General features: G+C 30.6%; 1 protein-coding gene across 5 annotated transcripts in view; it reads right to left on the bottom strand.

Moving 5' to 3' along the window:
- Nucleotides 1–16,455, bottom strand: part of Lpin (phosphatidate phosphatase LPIN) — a 231,327-nt gene that overhangs the window by 56,268 nt on the left and 158,604 nt on the right. For all 5 annotated transcript variants that reach the window (XR_012754729.1, XM_075353937.1, XM_075353934.1 and 2 more), the window contains exons 8-11: nucleotides 15,259–15,394; nucleotides 9,530–9,758; nucleotides 4,580–4,691; nucleotides 1,209–1,308 (exon numbers count right to left, since the gene is read on the bottom strand). Coding sequence is in view for 4 of the 5 variants with exons in the window: in XM_075353937.1 (XP_075210052.1) it covers nucleotides 1,209–1,308; nucleotides 4,580–4,691; nucleotides 9,530–9,758; nucleotides 15,259–15,394 (577 nt within the window). In the remaining variant the exon portion in view is untranslated. The remainder of the gene's footprint in view (nucleotides 1–1,208; nucleotides 1,309–4,579; nucleotides 4,692–9,529; nucleotides 9,759–15,258; nucleotides 15,395–16,455) is intronic.

Genomic DNA, 16,455 nt, shown 5'->3' on the forward strand with positions numbered 1-16,455 from the left:
GAAATTTTTACAAGTGGCTAGAAGAATTTAAATGCCAGTGTCTGACGAGCACTGTTCTGGATATCCAATTAGTGGTACTTACGTATTAACGCCACCGCAGCTACAGCTTTATTTAAAAACAAAGTAGTCAATCGGATTTCGGTGGAAAATGGGCCGATATAGAGTTTAACAGAGATTCAAAACAGTCTCTTTATTAATTTTAATAAATGGTTATTTATATTTATTTATTTTATAAATTATAACCAAACTTAACCTACGCTCGCTTCGCTCGCTAACCTTGACTAATTAACAGGAGTGTTTTGATTATTTAAATAATAAGTAATCAATAAGCAATAATTACTGAATTTATTAAATAAATACTCAAAAAATTACGGTGTTAATTAGTCAAAGTTAGCTAGCAAAGCGAGCGTAGGTTAACTTTGGTTAAATTATAATTTATAAAATAAATAAATGTAAATAACCATTTATTAAAATTAATAAAGAGACTGTTTTGAGTCTATGTTAAACTCTATATCGGCCCATTTTCCACCGAAATCCGATTGACTACTTTGTTTTTAAATAAAGCTGTAGCTGCAGTAGCGTTAATACGTAAGTACCAATTAGTTAACAGATTACCTCATCCAAGAAGACAAGATAGATTATAATTTAGATTATAACTGAAAAATTATAAGTAAATGTCAGAACAGTTACAACATTACCAAAAAGCTCAAGTACAAGATGGGTTCCAATAGAGTTGACAGATCACCATAAGGAGACTTCACATGAGTACAGAGCTGAAATAACAGTATCAGCAGGAAAGCACAATATTCTAACGTTTGATGAGATATGAATTCATCATTATGAGCTGAAATTATTAAGACAGAAGTGAAGCACAGGAGAAAAAAAAACTTGTCAAGGTAAAATTCTAACCCAACCATCAGCAGGAAAAATCATAATGATAATTTTTTAAGGATGGAAAAGGCTATGATTTTATTGATTTTCTAGAGTTATAAAGTTATAATGAAAGAATATTTTAAAGATGTTAAAATCCTTTCATTAGATTCAATTTGTCCTGAACTGTACACAGAACCTTAAATAATCCTTCTGTGCATAATATAAGTTTACTATACATAATGAGATTTATTCATTTTATGAACAAATAACATTACATATCAAACGCATTTAATTAGATGAATGTACTTTAATTACTACATGGTAACTAAACTTACTCTGATTTATTACTATCTTCTGTAGTAGAGGGATTTACAGATTTATCACAGCTATCAGAAGAAATCGATTCGGTTTGAATTTGTGGTTTACCACCTACTCCTAAAAAAAAAAGAAATCATTAAATTCTTAAAATGTTAAACAAAGAAACAAAATTAATAATTCATTTTCTTTAGTATTTTATTTCACTCCACATGAAACTGGAGTCAAAAGTTTTATCAAAAGAGAGTATAAACCTAGTAAAAAATACCACTTCAAAATCAAAATGATTATTTTTAAAGTAAACAATGCAAACAAAACATATTTTGTTCAATATCAAAAATTAAAAATTACAAAATTTATCTTATAATTACAAATTTAGCGTAAAGAGTTTTACAATTTTCTGACCACAGTACATACAATATTATTGACTTGCACAAACTTAAAAAACATTGAGTTTTGAGATACTTAATACAAATTTTTATAAGTTTAACTTTTTATTTAAGAAGATAAAAACACGAGGGTAAATCAAATATTAACAGCAATTTTTTTTTAATAAATTTATTGATTAATAATATACACAATACATACCTCATCATTTATCTATACAGTCTCCTGCACAATCTGCATACTTTTGCCAATGATTTAGAAGCTTGAATATTCCTTGTTCATAAAAAATTTGAGGACAAGTCATCAACAAATTGTGCAAGTGCTCCCCTCAATGGGGTTTCCCAGTGCATTTTTTCCAATTTATCCCTTGTTAAAATCACGGTGTGCCACTTGGCATTGTCATGGAGAATGATGACATCTCTGATGGGCATACCCCGTCTTTTGTTTTGGTTGGCAGTTGTTGTTGACTGTAGCAGCTGGCAACAGTAAATCGCATTCACCGTTAATTGTGTGGAGTAAAACTTCCCCTCCATTAAAAAAAAAATCGTTCCAAGAACTTTTCCGGCTGATAGACGAGTTTTGGCCTTCATTGGGCAGCCCTCAACCTTCCTTTGCCATTCCTTACTCACCATTTTTTGACTCAAGAATGTAATGATCGACCCATGTCTCATCAAAGAATTGTCCCCTTCTTGCCGAAATCGATCCAAAAGTCTCTCACAAATCTCCAACCTGACCTGTTTTTGATTTTCGGTCAACAACCTCGGAACCCATTGAGCACTAATTTTTCTAAAGCCAAGATAATCAATGATAATGGATTGAGCACTCCCGTAGCTGATATTCACTTCTGACATGATTTTTTAAACAGTCAGTTGTGAGACTTGACCTTGGGCGTCGATCATGACTTTCTTTTCTACACTTTCTCACCCGCCCTTAAATTGTCTGACCCGCGTAAATACTCAGTTCAGGAACAGTGTAGCGTCCCCTTACTCTACCTTCAAAAGAGTTAAAATTTCCGTCGGTTTAACCCCTCATTAGTTAAAAACTTCATAATTGCGTTGTGCAACAGATGATGAAACCTCTTGCTCACTCATGGCCATACTGATGACAGAACAGAACAGAGGAGCTAACCAAGCTGGTTTCCCCTCTCTAACATACTGAATATTAACCCCCCACTCTGCCATCCAACTCAGAACTGCTTGCTGTGTAGAATAACAAAATTACTGTTTAAATTTGGTTCACCCTCGTATATTTGATAAATATTTTTGTTTCAATTCATATTAACTTACATTTTGACATTATTTTAATTACTACCAAAGTTAATAAATATAACAAAAAAAAAGTATTAGAAAATTAAAAAGAATTAATTTTTTTCTAGTTCGCATCTTCATTTAAGTTTTATAAATATGAACACTACTATATTTTCCAAAAAGAGAAGAACATATATAAAATATATAAGATAATATATATATATATATATATATATATATATATATATATATATGTATGTATGTAATGTATGTAATGTATATGTATGTATGTATGTAATATATAATATATATATATATGTCTTCAGAAATTTGACTGGTTTGATGCAGCTCTCCAAGATTCCCTATCTAATGCTAGTCATTTCATTTTGGTATACCCCCTACATCCTACATCCCTAAGAATGTGTTTTACATATTCCAAACGTTGCCTGCCTGCACAATTTTTTCCTTTTACCTGTCCCTCCAATATTAAAGCGACTATTCCACGATGACTTAGTATGTGGCCTCTCTTCTTTTAACTATATTTTTCCAAATGCTTCTTTCTTCATTGATGTGCCGCAACACCTCTTCATTTGTCACTTTATCCACCCATCTGATTTCTAACATTCTCCTATAGCACCGCATTTCAAAAGCTTCTAATCTTTTCTTCTCAGGTACACAGATTGTCCAAGTTTCACTTCCATATATAACACACACATATATACATACATACACACGGATGAAACCCCTTAATAGCCTTTCAACCATGTTACACAGAAAAATAAAATTACCAAATAGATGTTTCTACCTCAGAACAATAATTTTTTTTTCTATATGAGGCTAAAAAAAGAGGCCCCCCTCATGGGTAGGCAACTCAAAAATATTAAATGAAAAGAGTAGCGGTTGTGACATACTGCTTTAAATGGAACTGAAAAACAAAAATTTAATATAAAAAACTTCAGACTTTGACCTTAACCAGCAATCTAATATTTTTCACAGTTAGTTTGAAAAGTAACTTACAGTAAACCCCAAGTAGTGGGTTCATAATGAAAACTAGATTGTTTTGAAATAAGAACAATTCTTAAGTTTCTTTTGTCAATTTTTTTTCATGCCCTTTAAAATGACATCTCACAATCCTACCCTCTCTGTTTAAAATTTTTTAATTACCTTCCATAGAGGGTTCATTCTGGGTGCTTGGGATGTGATTATATCTAACAATGAAATAGACTGCTTCAAGATATTTGCATTGTTTACTATTACATTTTGTGCACATTTACTACATACTTTATTAACATTCTGAGTATGTATATTTATCACAATATAACATACTTATAAATACAAATACCATTACTAAGATTAAGAAAAAGTAATAATAAAAACAAACAGAAAATCATAAAATAAATCTGAACCTAAAAAATAAAATAAACCTGACTCTGATTATTTAAACAGCACCACTACTTACTGATATTTTCAATATAATTCATAATACTGAGATAAACATTAACTGTCCTGAACAAAATAACTACCTAATTGATCTTAGAAGCAAACAACAAGAATATATAAAAGAAGCATATTTAACTAACCGATTTAGTAGATACAGTAATTTAAGAAATTCAACACATGTTAACTCATCAATTAATTCTTCAACAGGTATGATGGAAACTGAATTGGATCACTTAAATAAAAAGTCACATACATGCAGACTACTATATAAAACGGTCAGCCAGTTATTAGTTTCTTAATACAAAATAACTAATTACCTGAATCTGTAGCTCTAGCGCCCCATGTAAACCATGAAGAATAACCACGCCTTGAACCTTTTCTCTTTTCTTGTCGTGGAGTTGTTTGGGATGACAGCCTAGAGATCACTTCCTGTAAAAAAAAGCAAGATAAATATAAAACTTGATATTAAAACAATTAGGTAATAATTATTAAACAGATAAATTTAAAACTACCGAGTGTGTAAATATGAAACCGGAATTTTTATACAGAAGACACACGTTAATTGTATGAAAATGATAAAAAATATTTTATTCAAAATATTCTTTCTTCTTTCTTTCTTTTTCCTGTTTAGCCTCCGGTAACTACCGTTTAGATAATACTTCAGAGGATGAATGAGAATGATATGTATGAGTGTGAATGAAGTGTAGTCTTGTACATTTTCAGTTCGACCATACCTGAGATGTGTGGTAATTAACCACACATCTCAGGTAAACCCAACCCAAAGAACACCGGTATCCACAATCTAGTATTCAAGTCCGTGTAAAAATAGCTGGCTTTACTAGGAATTGAACGCTGGAACTCTCGACTTCCAAATCAGCTGATTTGGGAAGATGCTTTCACCACTAGACCAACCCGGTGGGTTTTATTCGAAATACTGTCCATCGCTAACTATACATTTTTCCCATCTCTCTGACAATTTATGAATGCCACGCCAAAAAAAACTGTTGCTCTTTTGAGGCAAATCAGTCACAGAACTATTTTAGTACATTTTCATACGAATTGAAGCACTGTTTAGCAAGTGCATGTCCCATCGATGCTAATAAATAGTAGTCGGACAGGGCAAAGTCTGTTGAGTAAGCCGCATGCGAAATTATTTCCCAACTGAACGCCTCAATTGTTTCCTTGACCTATTTTGCTGTGTTTGATGGTTCATTATCATGAAGCAAAATTACTTTGTGATGCCTTTTTTGATATTCTGGTCGTTTATCACACACTGTTTGATTCAAATCGATCATTTGTTGGTAGCATTCAGCATTAAGTTTCGCCAGGTTATAGCAGCTCATAATAGATCACACCATTCTGATCCCACCAAACACAGAGGACTGTCTTCTTTCCACAGCGACTTGGCCTTGAAATCGATGTCAATGGTTCACACCTGGAGTTACCCATGTTCTTTTACACTTAGGATTCTCGAAATGTATCCACTTTTCATCATCGATCACAATCAATGGAAAAATGACTTTCTTTTGTATCTGGCAAGCAGCATCTCGCAAGTGATTTTTCGGTTTTCTCGCTGTCTTTCATTTACTTTATGTGGAACCCATTTTCCCATCTTCTGGATATTTCCTGTGGCTTTCAAACATATGGAGACAGATTCTCATGGTACATTTAATTGATCCACGAGTTATTGTTGTTGCATTTGAGTGTCATCCTCATCTAACAATGCTTGCAATTCGCTGACTTCAATTTTTTTAAGTGGTCTTCCACCGTTCTTCGTTTCTCAAGTCAAAATCACCACTTTTGAATTTTTTAAACCAATCAAAGCACTGTGATTTACCAAGAACATGCTCACCGTAAGCTTCGAAAAGCATTTGATGCAATTCTGCAGCAGTTTTCTTTAAATGGTAACAGAAAATCGATGCTGTCTGCAAATCATAGTTTGTAGGTATTAAACTCAACATCTTCAACGCTAATTAAAACTACGTTATTTTATGAAACTAGTATTATTGAGAGTTGAAAATCTTTGTCAGCTGTCAAAGAAAGAAAATAGCACCAATGATGCAGTTTGACAGTAACTACATTGACAGCTAGCGCCATCTATGGATGAATTCCAGTTTCGTATTTAAACACCTGGTTTATATATTTACATAATTTAAAATGCAGTAAATAACTTTGGCACAGAAGTACGAACATCTATGTTAAAATATGTACTTTTTCAGTTATTCCTGGAAAAGATTTCAAAAGCTTTTCACATAAAAATTTAAAAAAAAATCCTTGTTTATGCCTTATTTTTTTAATTAAGACAATAATCCCTTATTACAGGTAAAAAATTGCAAGAAAGCAATTTGAAAAAATCACTTACATGAAAAAATATTGCAAGAAAGATATTCTCTCTAAAAAGAAATAATTTAAAACCTACTGCATAAAATTCATTTTATTACTAAAATAATTTAACCAACTATAAAATTAATATGAAAAAAAAAACAGGTTTTTAAAAGAAAAAAGAAACGGATCAGAAAACAAAACTGCTTTAAATACCTCAGAAATAATAATAGTTCAAAACAAGTGCTAAAATCGTAATTTTGTTTTTGTTATTTATTTAATAAGAAGCATGTTTTTATTTAAGTACAATTTCAAATTTGCTGCCAATTTATATTGAAAACAAATAATGCTTGTGTACCATGTTTTTTATGTCTATATTCATCTTCCAGTCACATTCTCATTCATAACCTAATTGCAATGGATGCTAAAATAAAAAGTGTCTCATTAAGTGTGAGATTCAAGTAGTGTTTAATGGTAATAAACTGCTGTTAAAATCTACAAAACAATTTTCAATGTTTACACATTAGCTAAATATTTATATTTCGTATTATATTCATTTATATTATATTTACTAAGAGTTATACATGAATGTAAAGTTCACTTTTATTTTGAGAAGACAGGGTTGAATGTTCATGAAAAATTTACTGGTTGCCCTATCTGTAATGACAAATGATTTGTAAGAAAACATAAGCAAAAAATTTATAATAATAGGCAATTAATTGTTTTAAAATTGTCAAATGAATTTTCAAATGTTGACAATTAGTGACTTAACAGACCTTAACAGAAAAACTGGATTACAGAAAGTTATGAACCAAATGGAATTCAAAAATGTTGACAAATTTGTGAAAAAGACATCAAGTAGCGCTCAAATATTTTTACAGCATAACTAAAAGAAAAAGATGAACTGCGTAACTATAATGACCCGAAATGAAACTTTGATATTATACACTAATCAATGCAGTAGCAAATTCACTTTCCAAGGCCTAAGAAATATAATAAGAAATGTTGACAAGAAGCTTACGGCGACCGGTTTTTAGGATAACAAAAGAATATTAATTATTAAATAACCTGATCATAGAAATTATTGAAAAAAAATACATATATATTATAAAACTTAAAAAACAATGATGTTCTATTGAAAATAAAAAACATGTCATCAGGATTTTACTTTAGCACAGCATAAAGATTAAACACTCGACTGCAAACTTCAACAGTTCAATGATTAAGCAATTTCACTGGTAAATCTTCAAATATCCACTGTGTACACCAATACTTACACCTAGCGATTACTTTATTCTCCATTTAAAACAATGTTTGTATGACAATCATTTGAAAATGATGAACTAAAAGAGAGAATGATTAATTGGTTTAAATCACTGATAGGAAATTTTTTTTAAAATGAATAATAAAGCTAGTAAAACAATATGTTCACTCATTTTTACTTATTAGTATGAAGTAAAGAAAGTACTACGATCGAGAAAAATTTCAGTTTTCAGAATTCAATTAAAGCATCCATTTTGACCAACCCTGAATCCATTTTGACTAGTTTTGGCATAACATCTATACATATGTAAGTATGTATCTCACATAACCCAAAAACAATTAGCCATAGAATGTTGAAATTTTGGATTTAGGACTGTTGTAACATCTAATTCTGCACCTTTCCTTTTGATTTGCAATCGATTGAACCAAAAAATAGTCCAACATCCAAAAAAAGTTTGGATTAACTGCAGTAGTAAGACCTCACTGAGAGTTTTTCAACAATATATCATAAGTGGTACTTATTTTCATTGGTTCCAGACTTATAGCATAATGAAAGTTTAATTAATAAAATATTTGGATCTTGCAAGGAGAAACACATCAGTTCGAATCAAATTTCATCTCCTTTTATTTTTTAACTTTTTTTTTTTTTAATTTAAATATATTGATTTATTAATAATTATATACCACTAATTCTAAAAAAAATTTTTACGATAAATTTTTTTTGTCTTCAGTCATTTGACTGGTTTGATGCACCTCTCCAAGATTCCTTATTTAGTGGTAGTCGTTTCATTTCAATACACCCCCTACATCGTACATCCCTAATAATTTGTTTTACATATTCCAAATGTTGCCTACCTGCACAATTCTTCCCTTCTGCCTGTCCCTCCAACATTAAAGCGACTTTTCCACGATGCCTTAATATGTGACCTCTCTACTTTTAACTATATTTTTCTAAATGCTTATTTCTTCATCGATTTGCTGCAACACCTCTTCATTTGTCACTTTATCCACCCACCTGATTTTTAACATTCTCCTATAGCACTGCATTTCTAAAGCTTCTAATCTTTTCTTCTCAGGTACTCAAATCGTCGAAGTTTCAATTCCATATAAAGCGACGCTCCAAACATATACTTTCCAAAAATCTTTTCCTGACATTTAAATTAATTTTTGATGTAAACAAATTATATTTCTGAGTGAAGTCTCGTTTCGCCTGTGATTTGGCATTTTACATCGCTCCTGCTTTGTCCATCTTTTGTAATTCTACTTCCCAAACAACAAAATTCTTCTACCTCCGTAATTTTTCTCTTTCTACTTTTACATTCAGTGGATCATCTTCATTGTTTCTACTACATTTCATTACTTTTGTTTTATTCTTGTTCATTTTCATGTGGTAGTTCTTGCATACGACTTCATCCATGCCGTTCATTGTTCCTTCTAAATCTTTTTTACTCTCAGCTAGAAATAATTCAATAAAAACAATAAGAAAAATATATATATGAAAAAATATCAAAAGTTATTAATGAAATAAAATTTTGTGTTCATTAGAAAAAAAAAGTGTGTATATGTAATTTAATAGGCGTACAAAGAAGACATGTGGTGTCCACATCAAAATTTTGTTTTTATATCAACAGCTCTTTAAAAAAAAATACCTCATATTATTAGAAATATTAATTTTTACAAACCTGAGGTAGAGATTTGTTGAAAACAACATGAGATATAATGATAGGACATGCAGCATGCCACCTGTACATTTTTCCTTCAATCCTTACAACCAGATCAGGATTCTCAAGTAATCCAGGATTTTCTATAAAATCTTCAAAATGCACAAGATGCTCCTGAAACAACTGTTCAGCTGGTCCGTCTGGTTTATCTAAACCTCCACACAATGACATACACACCTCTCCAAAAAACCTGAAAACATATAAAATATTACACTACTTTACAGCTAATAAACAAATAAACAGTGAAGATATTTAATTGGATTGTATCAATTTCACGTTAAGTAATCAATTGCCATATTTCACACATAATGTAAAAATGAAGATAATATCTTCTTTTTTTTTGTTCCCATCATGTTATTAGTAAGGTATTCACTTTTATAACTACATTAACATGTTGAAACGCAATTACCAAAATAAAAGACTACTTTTTCTGCTAAATACAAAATAGGAGTTTTAATATTTAAAAAAGAAATTAATGTTTTTAGAATAAAATTAATAGAGATTTCAATAAAATCAAAATTACACAAAATGTATAATATATTATAGAAAACTTGGTTAACATAAAGATCATTTTCTTTAAGTTTTATACACATCGTGTAACGTTGTTTACAATCCTTATAAGAGGAAAATGATAAGTAATGAACAGACACACAAAATGTAAAAACAAAACATTGTATAGAACACATTATGCTACATTGCAGCTGTATTCCCTTACTAAAAGCATGTCAAGTATAAATGAAATCCATTCACTTATTCTTTGAAAGTAGCCACTGCATGAAGTCAAGTGTGCCTGATATATCAACATATTTACAACTGTTAGATCCAGGTTATAATAAAATATCTAATAATCTTCAGTACATTTTATTAACTACTAAACAACATAATAAACATCTAATAATAATGTAACAATAGACCATCCACTTGGATAAATTATTAATTATATATGAATTAATTGATAGTCGATTTAATGGAACATATTTCATATACAGGTCATCAAAAAAGGTTGCAACAATAAAAATCGCCCAATGTAATTAAGATAAAGTATTATAACTGGAACTGCAAAATAATCAGGATACCAAGTTTATTTAGTCGTGACCTTCAACCGATGCACAAAACAGCACATCTTTGTGCTACTGTCAAATCAGTGTAATGGCAACAGTTCAGCAGAAAGCACAATGTGTTTTGCAGTTAACAGAGAATAAATCAATTATATAACTCTTCAACGGACTTTCTGGTGTGTTTATGAAAATGATCCCACTCATGCAAACACCATTAGATGGTGGTACAAACAGTTTAACTAATCTGGCAAACATGGGAATGAAAAAAATCTTCCAGATAGCCCAAAACAAGTGACGAAGTGGTTGAGTGTATATGCCAAAGTTATTTAAGAAGCTCTAAAAAATCAAATTGAACAGGAAAGTAACATCGCTGTAATATTTCAAAAAGATGGTGCGCCCCTATACTTTAGCCTAGGTGTTCAACATACTTTCAATGAAAAATTCCCAAATTGTTGGAATGGTAGGATCAGTCCTGTGGTTTGGCTTCTAAGAAGCTCAGATTTGACACCCGCTAGTCTTTTTTCTACGGGTATACATTGAAAACATTATCTACAGCAGTGGTTCCAAAATTTTTCCGAGTCGCAGTGCCCTTTCCAAGTCGCCACACCCTTTTTCAATTAAAATTTTTCCACGGCATTCTACACTAAGTAAAAAGTATGACTACTCATAAGTAAGAGATAAAAATAAATAAAACTCATTCATGTATCTTCATTATTTTTTTTACTTTATTAACATTAAATTAATAATTATAAATATCTTGGTTCAATTAATTATGAAATTTTTACAATATTTTGCGACACCCCTACAAAAAAGCTGTGGCTCCCCAGGGCATTGTGGCGCACAGTTTGGGAATCACTGGTCTACAGTGAAAAATTCAAAGCCGTACATCATTTAAGACAATTGAACAACACTACTATCGCCACAGTTACACCTGCGTTCATCCAGCAGACCTGACCAAAACTTCAGCTGGATGTTTGCAGAGCGATCAACAAAGCTCATATTGAATCACTGTAATGTATGTAAAAACCTTTTTGAGTTGGTAAATCTTTCAAAAAAAATATTCATTTGATTATCTCTAATAGTTTCTGAGATATGACGTTCTTAAATTGCTGCAACCTTTTTTGATGATCCTGTATAAATATGAATATTTACACATACATGAGGCTCTCCCAAAATATTCATATTTAAATAGAATAACCATCAAAAGATTATGTTCCATAGATAATTGGGCCACACATTTTTGTAATTTACTCTACCATATGACTGGTCTACCAATGAATTTTAATAATGTGCTACTCATAGAATATCTTGTAATTTTATATCTACCATGGTCTGCATCACTATAGGGCTTTGGTTCTTAAAATTCCCATTTTCTTAAATTCATTCCCACAATTTACAATCGCTTTCAAATATCTGAATGTCTGCTTCAATAATTTAAAGTGTGCTTGAGTTAGTGCATCCTAAATCTTGAAAATACGTTAACTGAAAAGGATTTTAACTCAAATATGCTGTATGAATAAGAAGCGAGTTGTAGAATTTTTAACTCAAATATATTATGAGTCACTGGTTAACTATTTCAATCATTGTAGTAGCCAGAATTTAGCGATATTTTGTGAATATTTACTGGAGCAGATCTGCATCCCAAGAACCTGCTGAAACCAAACGTGGGACGAGTAGGGCCTTCAATCAATATGTGCAGGCTGGCTCACATTGATCAATCATTTGGATATAACCACCTGTGGGAAGATCACATTTAAAATTTCTCTACAATGAACAGTGAAGTTGACATACTGCATGTCCAAATCATTATCACTGTCATGATATTCTTTTCATAAGCCAGAAATTATTTTTGGTTTTGGTAAAATTATATCTTTGATAGACTATATTAATATCACCATGCTACAAACAGTACAGTGCACAGGAATGTTCCTTTGATTTCATGGAATACGAATCAAAAAACCCATTGTTGTGGATGCATTTCCTAAATGCAAACCACGATTCATCTATTTCTACAGCACATCCATCCCCACCTATTTTAGTAGAATTCTGTAAAAAATGATCAGAGCCCACACCTCCATCAAATAATTTTTCTAATTAATAATTTGATTTTTTTTTGCAATCTCAAATTCCTATTCACAAAAACTATTTTATATTAATTAATCCACAAAAAAATAAAGAGTATTACTTAATTTAAAGATAATCAATCATCTCCCTAGGGCATACCTTTACCAATCCCCATTTCAAATTTTTCATACAGATAAACAAGCCAATACAAAAGCCAGATTGGATGGCATAGAACTTCTGTTAAATTGGAACAATACCAATAATAACATGATTAGATAAGAAAATGTATACAGATAAGAGAAAAATAAACAACACATATTTAAGATAAGTTACAACAGAATGGTTTGATAAGAACAATATTGAAGATTATGAAATAATAATTTCCTTTTGTTATCTCTAATTGAACTGATAGAAAATCTTATATTTCGCAGGATATATTGCAGCTGATGGATGAACGTAGAAAATATAAGAATGCTACTGATGAAGAAAGTAAAACCAACTATCAACATTTCAGAAATACTATAAAACAGGAATGTAAACTAGCAAAAGAAGAGTGGATTAAAAGAAAAGTGTTCAGAAGTAGAAAGAGAAATGAACATTGGTAAAATAGACGGAGCATACAGGAAAGTTAAGGAAAATTTTGGGGTACATAAATTAAAATCTAATAATGTGTTAAACAAAAATGATATACCAATTTACAATACAAAAGGCAAAGTCGATAGGTGGGTGGAATATATTGAAAATTTATACAAAGAAAATGAATTAGAAAATGGTGTTATAGAGGAAGAAGAGGAAGTCGAAGAGGATGAAAGGGAAGAAACAATATTGAGATCTGAATTTAAGAGAGCATTAAAATATTTGAATGGCAGAAAGGCTCCTCGAATAGACGGAATACCTGCAGAATTACTGTGCAGTGCAGGTGAGGAAGCGATTAATAGATTATACAAACTGGGGTGTAACATTTACAAAAAAGGAGAAGTTCTGTCAGACTTTAAAAAGAGTGTTGTAGTCATGATACCAAAGAAAGCAGGAACAGATAAATGTGAAGAATTAGCTTAACTAGTCATGCATCAAAAATCTTAACTAGAATTCTATACAGAAGAACTGAGAGGAGACTGGAAGAAGTGTTAGGAGAAAACCAATTTGGTTTCAGGAAAAGTATAGAGATAAGAGAAAAATTTTAGCTCTCAGAATAATAGTAAAAGGAAGATTAAACAAAAACAAACCAACATACTTGGCATTTATAGACTTGGAAAAGGCATTCGATAATGTAGACTGGAATAAAATGTTAAGCATTTTAAAAAAATTAGGGTTCAAATACAAAGATAGAAGAACCAATTGCTAACATTTACAGGAACCAAACAGCAACTGAAATAATTGAAGAACATAAGAAAGAAGCCATAATAAAAAAGGGAGTCCGACAAGGATGTTCCCTATCCCAGTTACTTTTTAATCTTTACAAACCACTAGCAGTTAATGATGTTAACAGTTAGATCCGGAGTAACAGTACAAGATGAAAAGATAAACATGCTACGATTTGCTGATGATATAGTAATTCTAGCCGAGAGTAAAAAGGATTTAGAAGCAACAATGAATAGCATGGATGAAGTCCTACCCAAGAAGTACCGTATGAAAATAAACAAGAACAAAGCTAAGGTAATGAAATGTAGTAGAAATAATGAAGACGGACCACTGAATGTAAAAATAGGAAGAGAAAAGATTACGGAGGTAGAAGAATTAGGAAGTAGAATTACTAAAGATGGACGAAGCAAGAGTGATATAAAATGCTGAATAGCACAGGAAAAATGAGCCTTCAGTCAGAAATATAATTTGTTTACATCAAAAATTAATTTAAACATCAGGAAAACATTTTTGAAAGTATGTTTGGAGTGTAGCTTTATATGGAAGTGAAACTTCGACGATCAGAGTGCCTGAGAAGAAAAGATTAGAAGCTTTTGAAATGTGTTGCTACAGGAGAATGTTAAAAATCAGATGGATGGATAAAATGACAACTGAAGAGTTGTTCTGGCAAACTGATGAAGAAACAAGTATTTGGAAAAATATAGTTAAAAGAAGAGAGGCCACATATTAAGGCATCCTGGAACAGTCACTTTAAAATACTGGAGGAACAGGTAGAAGGAAAAAATTGTGAAGGCAGGCAACGTTTGAAATATGCAAAACAAATTGTTAGGGATGTAGGATGTAGGGGGTATACTCAAATGAAATGACTAGCACTAGATAGGGAATCTTGGAGAGCTGCATCAAACCAGTCAAATGACGACAAAAAAAATCTCTAATTGTGCATTTTGAAAGAATACATTTTCCAAATCACTTGAAAATATATTGTGACAGTTATAAAACATGTGATAATACAAAAGACTCCAGAATTTTGCACAGTAGAAATATTAAATTCAGAGATTATATGATAATTTCATGTTATTTCACTCAAAAAGAATTATTCCACAAGTATTGTGGAATACAATATTTGGTTTTACGTAAAAATGTTTTAATTTTATAAATAAACAAAGAAATACTAACAAAAGACAAAAAAAGAAACAAAAAACAAACCTATGTTTTGGTTCTTCAAAATCACTATCCAGTGACTTAGGGCCACATACAGCGCCATCAACACTATGTGGTGAATGCGGTAAAGAAGGGCCATTGCCTGACTCTGCATCTTCATCAGGTCCACTGCCATTGCCACCTACAACATTAATGAAAACTAAATAAAAATCAGGATAAAAAACAGAGAAAATTATAAAATATTCTAATCTTTTACTTAGTAATGCAAAAGAATTACAATGAAATTCTAAACCATATGGTAAGAGTCACACAGATATCATTTCTTCCGCTCAAAAAGACAAAAATTTCAGAAATATCAATATAACTGTTTTTAATAAAATGTTACAGATATCAAAAAAAGTAAGACACTACAAATTTCTATTATCTAAATTAATGTTATTAATTTAGAATTTTGTTTAAAAAAAAAAACATGTTAAATATATGTAATAGACAATAGTTACCCAATAATAGATAATAAACAATGTTTAAGCATTCCATACAATAAGCAAAAAATATAAAAATTTGTTACAAAACTCTTACCGGCTCGACTTCATTTATTAAACAACAAATAAATCATAAGGATTGTATTATTTCTGTAAATGTGTTATGTATTATAAATAAATGTAATCGGGCCGGTAAGAGTTTAGTAACTAATTTTTCTTTTTTTTTGCTTATTATATGGAAAGCTTAAAAATTGTTTATTATCTATTGTCTATTACATATATTTAACTTTTATTTAATTCTAAATTAACAACAGATTTTGGTAATAGAAATGTAATGTCTTACTTTTTTTGATATCAGTATCATTTTGTTAAAAATAGTTTTAATTTACATTACAGAAAACTTTGTTTTTGAGTAGAAGAAATGATATCTGTGAGACTGTTACCATACAGTTTATAATTTTATTGTAATTTTTTGGATATCACTGCATTTTGTTAGATTATTCTATTATTTTTTTTTTTTTATAAATTACTGATTGTTATCTTTCAGATTTATTATTAAAATATATTGCCTTTCTAGAACAAACAAATTTTTTTAAATTATTCAGCCGATTTTTTTTTGTTGAGTCATATCATACACTTCATATCATATTTTTCCTTTTTTAATAAAAATAATATAATGGCCTTTATTAATGGAAGATCCATGATGTAATATTGCACTTATTACTTTGTAAGTGTAACCCTCAAATTTTATCGTGTCCGT

The sequence above is a fragment of the Lycorma delicatula genome, chromosome 1, assembly GCF_047948215.1.
Source record: "Lycorma delicatula isolate Av1 chromosome 1, ASM4794821v1, whole genome shotgun sequence".
NCBI lineage: Eukaryota > Metazoa > Arthropoda > Insecta > Hemiptera > Fulgoridae > Lycorma > Lycorma delicatula.